At 35.0% G+C, this 9,582-nt stretch overlaps 2 protein-coding genes across 3 annotated transcripts; one reads left to right on the forward strand and one right to left on the reverse strand.

Annotated features, from left to right (window-relative positions):
- Window positions 1-5,719: 5,719 nt before the first annotated feature.
- Window positions 5,720-6,331, forward strand: LOC110411472 (acyl-CoA-binding domain-containing protein 1-like). The gene is made up of 3 exons (XM_089782727.1): window positions 5,720-5,745; window positions 5,882-5,999; window positions 6,086-6,331. Exons 1-3 carry the CDS (start codon window positions 5,734-5,736, stop codon window positions 6,208-6,210), a joined length of 255 nt encoding a protein of 84 aa, XP_089638853.1. The 5' UTR covers window positions 5,720-5,733; the 3' UTR covers window positions 6,211-6,331.
- A 388-nt stretch (window positions 6,332-6,719) lies between these two features.
- On the reverse strand, window positions 6,720-9,207 carry LOC110411344 (uncharacterized). 2 transcript variants are annotated; one of them, XM_021421465.1, is made up of 5 exons: window positions 8,956-9,207; window positions 8,453-8,769; window positions 8,327-8,374; window positions 7,765-7,837; window positions 6,720-7,295 (listed from the first exon to the last, which is right to left on the reverse strand). In XM_021421465.1, the coding sequence occupies exons 1-5, from the start codon at window positions 9,199-9,201 to the stop codon at window positions 7,080-7,082; spliced, it is 900 nt and encodes a 299-aa protein (XP_021277140.1). In that variant the 5' UTR covers window positions 9,202-9,207; the 3' UTR covers window positions 6,720-7,079. The 2 variants fall into 2 exon arrangements, with proteins under 2 accessions (XP_021277140.1, XP_021277139.1); XM_021421464.1 differs by having other exon boundaries at window positions 8,453-8,856.
- Window positions 9,208-9,582: the final 375 nt, after the last annotated feature.

The raw sequence follows: 9,582 nt of genomic DNA on the forward strand, positions 1-9,582 counted from the left end.
TTCTATATTCTCTAAATATATATCCACCTTTTTTTAATTTTTTTTCTTTTTTAATTTCGTTTTGGATTCAGTGGGGAACGGGATTGCTTTCTGTGTTTTTACTCAGATCCGGGGGCTGGCATGACGAGCTTGATTCGAGCTGGTTCCTTATGAGCCACGTGGCATTTGAACACTGATGGAAATTTGCCATCTATGTAGAAGGCCCCACAATCCAAGATATCTTAAACAACTTTATATTCATGTTTGTTTTTGGTAGATGGGAGATCTCCATATAAATTATAAAATAGAGTCTGATCTTTGATGTCATTATTTTCGTGTGATTATTTAGTATTTGTTGAAGGAACATGTTTTAATGTCATTTTCAGCCCTTCTTTCTTTCTTTCTTTCTTTTTCCTTTTCTTGGTTTGATACGGGATTTGGTTATTCCAAAGTAAATCACCAAATCAAAATGATTTTTGTGAAGAACGCCACCACATTGTCCAAACTCCAATAGGAGTCTCCTATCCATAGATGGGAATCACATAAATTTGTTTAAAAATTAAGAAAAATTTAATTTTTGCATTCACTCAAACACTGAGCACCTTTCATGTCTAAACTATATTGATTCGTAACTACATAGCTGCATTACATTGAACACTTGTCCCTTGATATTTTATTATGTTTAAAGGGTATTTTTAGATTTTTACTTCTTATTGATTCTTCTGCTCTTTGGGATCCTGCCTTCCCAAGTTTTTGGGTTTCCTGTAGTTGATCGTAGCAGCTCTCCCATTTTGCAATCCGTCGGTTGTTTTGGGGTTTTCTTTTTATTAAAAGGATTTTTGTTTTCTGTTCATTTGTCCCATGTCTCTTTATTTTCTTCTTCTCTTTCATTTTTCTCTCTGTTTCTGCTTCTTGGGTTCGATCGGTTAAGGTATTCGCATTATTCCCTTTCAATTGTGTTGTTTTTTGGATTTGGAGTTTCGCGTGGCAACTGCACCAGAGACAATTGCTTCAGAGATAGAGATTTGTTTTTCCAATGAAGTTGCAGAGAAAGGGCGAAAAGGTGCGCCCAGTGAGAGAGAGTGGATAAAGAAAATAAACTAAGTTTTCTAAAGAGGGTTTTTATAAGTAGCGAAAACAACGTCGTTTAGTAAGGAAGAGAGCAAAAATAAGAAGGGGAAAAAAAGAGAGGAGTGTTCACCAAGACAGCAAAAATAAAATTATTAGCTCCAAAAATTGCCTGAAAGAGTTATGCACATTTTTTGCTTTATTTGGTATTTATTTATTTTCTTTATTGTTAATTATGTACTTTTTTAGTAAGAAGAAAATAGAAATAATGAAATAATAATATGATTTTAGACTTTTTTTAATTTTCTTAGAATTAGTTAATTGTTTCAGAATAAAAAATCAGTTAGAAAAGAAAAAGAAAAGGATTAGATTACAAAAATTGTAAATTTTCTGATTTATTTTTCTATTTTGATTAATGGACTCAAACTGCTTCTAAAAACCTCTAGATAATGGAAATGTGTTTTGATATTATCTACAATTATTATTATTTCCCCTGCAATGTTGTTGAAAAATACTTTTGTTACCCAATTTATTGTTGAAATATATTATTAAATTATTTAAGTATTCAAAATGATCTTCTAATACTCAAATTTTATGCCAATTAATAACTCTCACACAGATTGATAACTAATTACAAATTAAAATACAAATCAAAAATAATTCTACAAGCCTCAATTTCATGTTACAAGCCAAAAGCAATTCTGTTTTGTAATTGCTATACAGGTGGGTTTTGTATTTAATTCTATGATCTCATTATACATCGAATAAAATCTAATAAGAATTGTCTCATTCTTTATTACACGAAAATATATATTATTTAAGATCAAATATAAAATCTTTATTGTTAAATTTTTTTTGTTTCGATGGAATGGATTTAACATCAAGTTATAAGAAACATGGATCTTTTAGAATGAGTTTTGTTGATTGAATAGTATTGTCTTGGTCTTATTTTGTGGTTATAAGACATGATTGTGTTGGTTAATGTTGACTAATAATGAATTTTGAGACGTCGGGGCATGTGGTAATTTATTGGGTTAACTTTTTCAAACTTGGAGGCCAACGCATCATCCAATAGCAAAAACATTTAAAGTTCTCTTCCGAAATACCTACGTATAGCAACTCCGTTAAATTTTTATAACATGTACCGAATCAAGAGTTTACACACAATTTAGTCATGTTTTGGTTGAAATTTAGTTGGTTGAATTGGTTTGATTTTATGAACACATCTCGCATTCATTTCTGAAAATTTGAACACCAATGATGCGTACTTGCATTAACTTTTCCTCAACCGCAAGGCAAAAATACTTGGATCATTATGACTTGATTTTTCTCGAAATTTTTATTAACTTTTTATTTATTTATAATGAATTAATGATTCTATATCTAAGATATTTGGTTATTAATTTATTTATAATTATGAAATATTCGTATAATCTTTTAACACGAGCTTACTTATAATAATAATAATTCAACTTCACATCATAAACCAGAAGAAAGTAATGAATCGTGACCAACATACAACCTAATGAATAACAAGTATATAGAAAAAATTGGAATTGTTGTTCGTGGAAACTTCTGAAAAGAGAAGTCATGAACTGTTAGTTTGTAATTGTCAAGGAAGATTTATTATTCCAAGCATTCAATAAAGGGTAGGATAACTTGAAAAGATCGACATTTAGAACTATTCCGCAAAATGATGAAAATGATTTCACTATTGCTAATAAATGTCAACTAATTTAAACTAAAATTTCAACGTTAGAAAAGGAATGTGAAGGGCGACGTACCTGTATTTAACAGTGTAAAAAAGGGTGGGTGGGGCGTGGCATAATGGTATAGGCCTGCCCCAAGTCCGCCCGAGGATCTTCGTTTTGGCCGAGAATGGGAAGTTGGATACAATTTAAAATCCCCAACAATAAAATCTTACGAACAACTGTTCTGAGCGAATCAAAGACAGACGCGTGTCAGGTGAGGCTCGGGAGATCTAGAGGTTCGTATCCGAGTCTACCCAGATCCCCGAGCCGAAGTCTACAAATTGGTTGTTTTTCAGCTGGTGGTGGGGCCATGCTAAGGGAGGGGTCCCACAGCTCCATCACGCCTTATTAGGAGTAGTTAAAAAAAGCCAGAGGGGAGGATAAAAATTATAAAATTATGGGGGGACGCCCAATCGAACGCTGATGTTTTTGCGCCTCCGGCCTCACTTACGAGATACGGAAGCACTTATATTTGGCTCGACCCCTCTTTGTCATCATTTCTAGCATTTATGGCAACCAACCCACATTACCTATATATCCGTACACAAAATTTGAATATATTTTTTAAAAATATATTATTATTATTAAACCACAGGTTGAAATGCAAACATATTATTATTTATAATTTTAAATTAAACAAAGAAGGAGAAAAAATATTATGATCAAGTAGTGGACTATAATAAGCGAAATATGAATGATTTTATAATAAAAGTATAATTATAGTAATTTAATATTACGGGTATATCACAAACAAGTATTTCATTTATTGATTAAAACATAATTTCTCTTTTAAGAATAATAAAATTTAAATTCTCATTCTTTAAATATAAAAAAAATGTGAATATATTTCTTTAAATACTGTTAATGTTACATTCAATCTAGTACTATAAAAGAGAGAGACATGTTGGTATACATTCTTACACTACAACTTGAAATCCAGCACGATTTTACTTATGAATTATGGAGTAAGACACAAAATCTTTTTACTTGGTTTTTTTTCTTTATATATATATGTATTTGTTTAGTTTTTTTTCCCTGTCTCGTTCCTTTTAAATATTTGAAAATTTTGAAGAGTTTGACATAAAATCAACACTCGCCCTGGTGTGTTCAAAAAGCACAAAGTAATTTGCCAAAAATATTCCAATTTGTGACAAACTTTCTGTTGAACATGAAAGGTTGGTTTATTCGTACGACTTACAAATTGAATGTGATTTTTGTCATCAACCCTATTAAGATAAGAGGCTTACGTATGTCCTGTTAATTGAAAAACCTTCTTTGGAAATCCCGAACAGAAAAAAAAAAGAGTTACTGTATCCTTAAATTTAATTCGGGCCAACAGAAATCCAATGGGTCAAGCTCAACCAACTTTTTTTTTTTTGCTAATAATTGACGCAAATAGCTTGTCTTATTGGATAAATACACTGTCTAAGGACCGAATTGGAAGCATAACAAAATTGGGAGTGATGTTAATGCACCGCATAAACCGTTAAATAGTACTTTGATACAATGAATATGCTAAGCATGAAATTAGAATTTGACAACACAAAGCTTAGAACCACTGAGTAATTAATATTTAAAAATTCTTTCCTGTCATACGGCCCATGCATTCATCAATCTTAAAAAATGAGCAATTATGTTATAAGTCAACAAAAAATTAAACGACATAAACCCATCAAAATTGACCTATCGTAGGAATCATGGGCCAGTCATATTATTAATAAAGCGATTGGGACTAAACTCGGTAAATTTTAGTAAAGCAAGGAGAATCTATCCGGGCCATAGGGTTCTTAGAGCAAAGCCGTCTCCCTTTCTTGGTTGCTTCGTGGCTTTAAATAAAAGAAAAGACAAGCATAATGCAGTACGCGACCGTGCACGATACGCACTATTCGGCGGGCAGCTGTCAGGTCCCAAATGCCCCAGGTTTTAATCTGGTGTAGTTTATTGAAATTGTTTAATCACAATTTAAAACCCCAATGATTTCAATGATTATCTGTAATCTCCATGGTAGGTTGCCTGTGTGGGAGACAATTTGACGGCAATGGTTTCAGTTGCCACCATTAAAGTTGCTCTTAGTTTTATTATTCCCCATCATTAACCCATACATGTTTTCATTTCCTAAAAAAACCCACATGTCCTTGTAGTAAAAATCATGGAGGTGGTGATAATCTAGAGTGTAGCAACTGGTACTGAAAGGACAAGCATTTGAATGCAAGTGGGCTCCCACGTGGGGATTGCGGTGAAGTCTGGGAAAGAAAATTAAAAAATTGAATGTGACGAAAGAGAGCAAGTGGGCGACGATGAGCCCCCAGATGGGAGCAGCTTCGTGACCAGAAAATGTGACGCCACTTATTGCCAATACGGTTCTCCATCCGACAGTATTTGGATTGGATTTTGTCCGCTCTGCCATACTTTTGTTTAATTTGCCCAGTGTGAATGTGTTTGGTCAATTCATCAAATGAAATTCTAGGAATTCCCAACTCTCCTGTGTTTTCATTTCACCCTTTCGGTTGCCAAGAGTTTTACTTCACCTTCTTAACTTTCAATTTTTATATTTCACCCGAATACAAATTCACGGTGGATTAATTAGAGGAGAAGGATGATTATGTTCCTTCGATTGGGACCATGACATTTATTCTTGACAAACTGTTACTACTATTAAAGAGGAGGCAAGGAGCAAGTAGACCTAGTCAATCCACATGTGGTCCATAAATTTCCGGTTCCACGTGGCAAAACTAGAAGGGAATGCTATGTTCTTTCTCGTGTTCATCTACATTTATACGCTCTTAGTCTGTTGCATGATCATTTCTACAAGAAAGATTTTCCTCGTTTATCCCGCCACCCGGGGCCCATTTTGCCATTTATAGCAGCTAAGCTTCATGTTGGCTTGAGAAAGGTCTTCTACACCTTCCAGGCAATAGATAGTCCACAACGAAACATGGCATTGCAGGTAATATTAACTTTTCTCTCTCTTCCACCTCAGGGCTGATTTTTCATTTTCTTTTTACTTATATTCTCTTTCTCATTGCTGTCAAGTCCCATTTCTAACAAGGTTGCTTTTTTCTACACAAAAATATGTGGTGTAGGAGGAGTTTAAAGAGTCTGCTGACAAGGCTAAGGCCTTACCTCCGACAACGAAAGATGCAGATAAACTGACTTTATATGGGCTTTACAAGCAAGCAACAGTAGGGAACGTTAATACCGGTATGTAATTCTCATTCCATCCTCGCTTTGGTTGCTGCTGCCGAGTGTTGCCTGATAGGTGTACTATATCACTATTCACCCTGCAGATCGTCCGGGAATTTTCAGCCCCACAGACAGGGCTAAATGGGATGCATGGAAAGCAGTTGAAGGTATAGAAATGGACAAAAAGAAAAAAACAAATGATGTGCATGGTATCCTTAATCTTATCTGAATTTAAGAAATGCTGAATGTATGTTATACGGGGAAGACCAAAGAAGAAGCGATGACAGAATATATCGCAAAAGTGAAGGAGCTGCAGGGAGCAGCTGCTGCATGAATGACCAAGCTTTGCAGCAAACCAAGTTTCTGTTTTGCTATTGTAATCAGTTTCCTTCTTCCTCGTATCCGAATTGATGTTAAATCTGTTTGCATTTCTGGTGTTGAACAAAGATTAATAATAATAATAAGAATCAGGTCCATAGAGACTCCATCTTTCGGTAATTAAAAAACTTGCAATATTCATGTTTCTTCTACTCGTGTCGAGGTTTTAATTCTGGATTTACTCTATCCTTGATATTGCTAGAGCAGGAATTAAATAATTTCTCATGGTTCATATATTTTATCAAAATTGTTGCCAGAAGACAAGCATACACAGAAGTGAAACTGACAAGTAGAATACTATGAATAGTCATGATCAATTGTAAGAATGGACTGATCTCAACTATTGCCCAGATTTAAATGTAGAGGAAATGAGCTGAACGAAAATTACGGTGGACAACTGACTGTACAACAAACCTCCTTGTCGTTAGGACTGAGTTTGCAATTATTAAGATGACCTGAGTTGATATCAGTCGGCCAAAACTAATGAAATCAACACCCAATAATGAACAAAAACGACAAACATGATTGATTGAAACAGTTGTATTCTAGGTACACTAAGGAGATATCACGCTCCTGTAGCAAGGTCGGGACTTGGAATCCTTCTTTCAATTCACAGCATCCATTTTAGATATTTCTGTTTTATGAAAATTACCAATTTACCACACTGGATCATCTGAAAAGGTCATCAGCAACAAGAAAAGCATCCGCTGGTGGAGGATATCACGGTTCCATCAAATCCAAATTTGACTGCAGAGCTCTCTGCTTCTTGGTTCTTCTATATGTTAATTCCATCACAAAGTTTCCGCCATTACCATTGTCTGCATTACAGTTAACCGACACTGGTCCCATATTCGATGCGGCATCTACCCATATGTCTATCAGGTTGTTAAGCGTTAAGGTTGGGACCAATGAGTGACCTAAACACATGACTTCCACCTGCATAAAAGTATGTTACCTAAATTATATTTTGATGGAGAAAAATAATGTGTGTCCACCTCTTTGCGCCCACCACTAACCCTTTTTGTCCTATTTGACAATCAAATCAATAGTCTATCTAACCAGCTATTATTATACCTGTAAATCTGCACCATAACTAGGACTGATCGGTGACTAAAAAGGACAACTATAAAACCTATTCTTTGCTTCGAGTTCGTGGATGTTGAACTGAGTAATCTCAATCCAACTACAAAATTATGATCGTAGTGACATATCTTGGACTGTCCTGCTGCTGAAATTGTCTTATTGCAATCATTTTAGGAGCTTCTATCAGAGTTGGTATCACTCCACAATCCTAAATCTCCAGCCTACTCTTATACAGGATTAGTGTTACGATGACTGACCTTTTGAGTGACAGTATGAAAAATCGCAATTTTTGAATGTAATCAGCGCGGGAATACAACAATACCTCAGATTCGTGTTTGAGGTTTAGCTTCCGAGCGAGGTACTTGTTCACAAAGGATACTGCTAAGTCTCCATTCCTGAAATAATTGCAGAAATTCTGATCCCACATTAAAAATCACAAAAAGTATGAATCAACAGTAATTGAAAAATTAATAGGCAATCTGCAATCCCCATTAACATCAAATGTAAGTAGACAGGAACTACAATTTTGGATAAGTTTTGGCTAAGCAAGCCATGAAATAATGCAACAGAGTTCTACCAGTACAGTCGCAATTTTATTGTTAGTCATCATTAACAGCCTTCATTTGATATTGAACCATGCTTATGATAACTGCCTTCTTTATTTCCACTAAGCCTTCCGGAGTTACCACTATTCATTGAGATTTACATTTGCAAGGCAAGTAAATCTTCTTCATTAGTCACCCTAGCATCTCATACAAGAAGTCTGACTGGACATTTTAAAACCCATTTCCTATGACAAGACCAAAGACCTTTTAAACAAGAATGTTTTTTTTTGTATGTAATATTCCTCATTTACTGTGTTCCTGCAAATACACTGTACTTACCTGGTACTAATAAAGGGTTTTGGTATCTGAGGCAATGCCATGCCTTTCCTGAAAGGAGTAGAAGAAAACTTTTAACTCTGAGCCAGAAAAACTATGATAAGACTTAGTCATCAATTGTTTCCTTACTTTTCTTGACATGCAAGCAGACAAAACCAGACAGGGCGTGAAGAATAACCAGGAAGCTCCTTCAAAGATAAAGTTCCACCAAATTGTTTCCCTGAATTAATGGACCTTCCAAGATCACTAGCACCAGGTTTTGGCATCTCTTTCTCAGTCCTAATCTTTGAACCATCCTCTCTTTGGCCAGTCAGAAACTTGCAAGGCTTTCTCTTTGTCCTTCTTCTCCTCTTCACTTGTGCATGACCCTTGGTTTCATTCAAGATAGACTTGTAAGTTTCACCTTCTTCATGACCTGCCAGATATTCCCAGCATGGACCTCCTTTCTTTGATTTTTTTAGAGAAAATGCATGAGCAATAGGTTCAGATGAAACATAAGCAATTTGAGGCATTTCCATCTCTGTTAATTGATTCTGATAAAAAGAAAAGAATACTCATGGAACACAAAATACTGTGAGATGCATAAAAACTGTTTTAGTGTCAAGAGACAATATGTCTTAGAAGAATGATACCTGCTTCTTGATGACATTTACAGAATGATTTGACCTTCCATTTGGTGTTTCGTTCAAATGAAGATTATTTCTAGTAACATCTCGGTCATCATGAATTCTCTTGGCTTCTCTTGACATGCTGAAATCTTGACGCTGTATTTTTGCTTCAGTTAAAGTAGGTGCAGCAGTTTCTGCATTTTTAATTTTAACAGAAGAAGCTTCTGATCTCTCCTCTCCACTTGATTTTCCGAGGGGGAAAATTTGCATTACAAGTTCCCGCAAGTTATGGTCATTTCTGTAAAAGAACATGGATGCCAGTAATATCAAGGGACAAGGACCCTAGCATAACAAAACAGGAAGATGAAAACAATAAAGACAGGACAAATGTAATCAATTCAACATAAGTAACATAGGACAACACCATGTTTTGTTCAAGCTTAGTAAGAGGACTGTAAAATGATAATCTGGAACCATGTACCGAAAAAGGAAAAAGAAATGCTCTTATGTATGTATATCTAATGTAATGTTGCTTAGCTAATATATAACAAACGAGCTGCAAAGAAATAAAATAAGAGACTTGAATTTACCTTAACAGCTCCTCGGGAAAGGAACCAAGATAGGCATTGCACACTGGACAATGGTTTCTGT

Source organism: Theobroma umbraticum, unplaced genomic scaffold (genome assembly GCF_002168275.2).
Source record: "Theobroma umbraticum cultivar Fairchild unplaced genomic scaffold, ASM216827v3 scaffold_56.0, whole genome shotgun sequence".
Taxonomy (NCBI): Eukaryota; Viridiplantae; Streptophyta; class Magnoliopsida; order Malvales; family Malvaceae; genus Theobroma; species Theobroma umbraticum.

Bases quoted from the DNA above. Each gene is read 5' to 3' on its own strand.
- LOC110411344 (XM_021421464.1), bottom strand. From the start codon at position 9,201: ATGCAAATTTTCCCCCTCGGAAAATCAAGTGGAGAGGAGAGATCAGAA. The intron at 8,375-8,452 runs GTAAGGAAACAA...TACTCCTTTCAG, and splicing joins CTGCTTGCATGTCAAGAAAA to GAAAGGCATGGCATTGCCTC. The intron at 7,838-8,326 runs GTAAGTACAGTG...CAATTATTTCAG, and splicing joins AAACCCTTTATTAGTACCAG to GAATGGAGACTTAGCAGTAT.
- LOC110411472 (XM_089782727.1), top strand. The intron at 6,000-6,085 runs GTATGTAATTCT...TTCACCCTGCAG, and splicing joins AGTAGGGAACGTTAATACCG to ATCGTCCGGGAATTTTCAGC.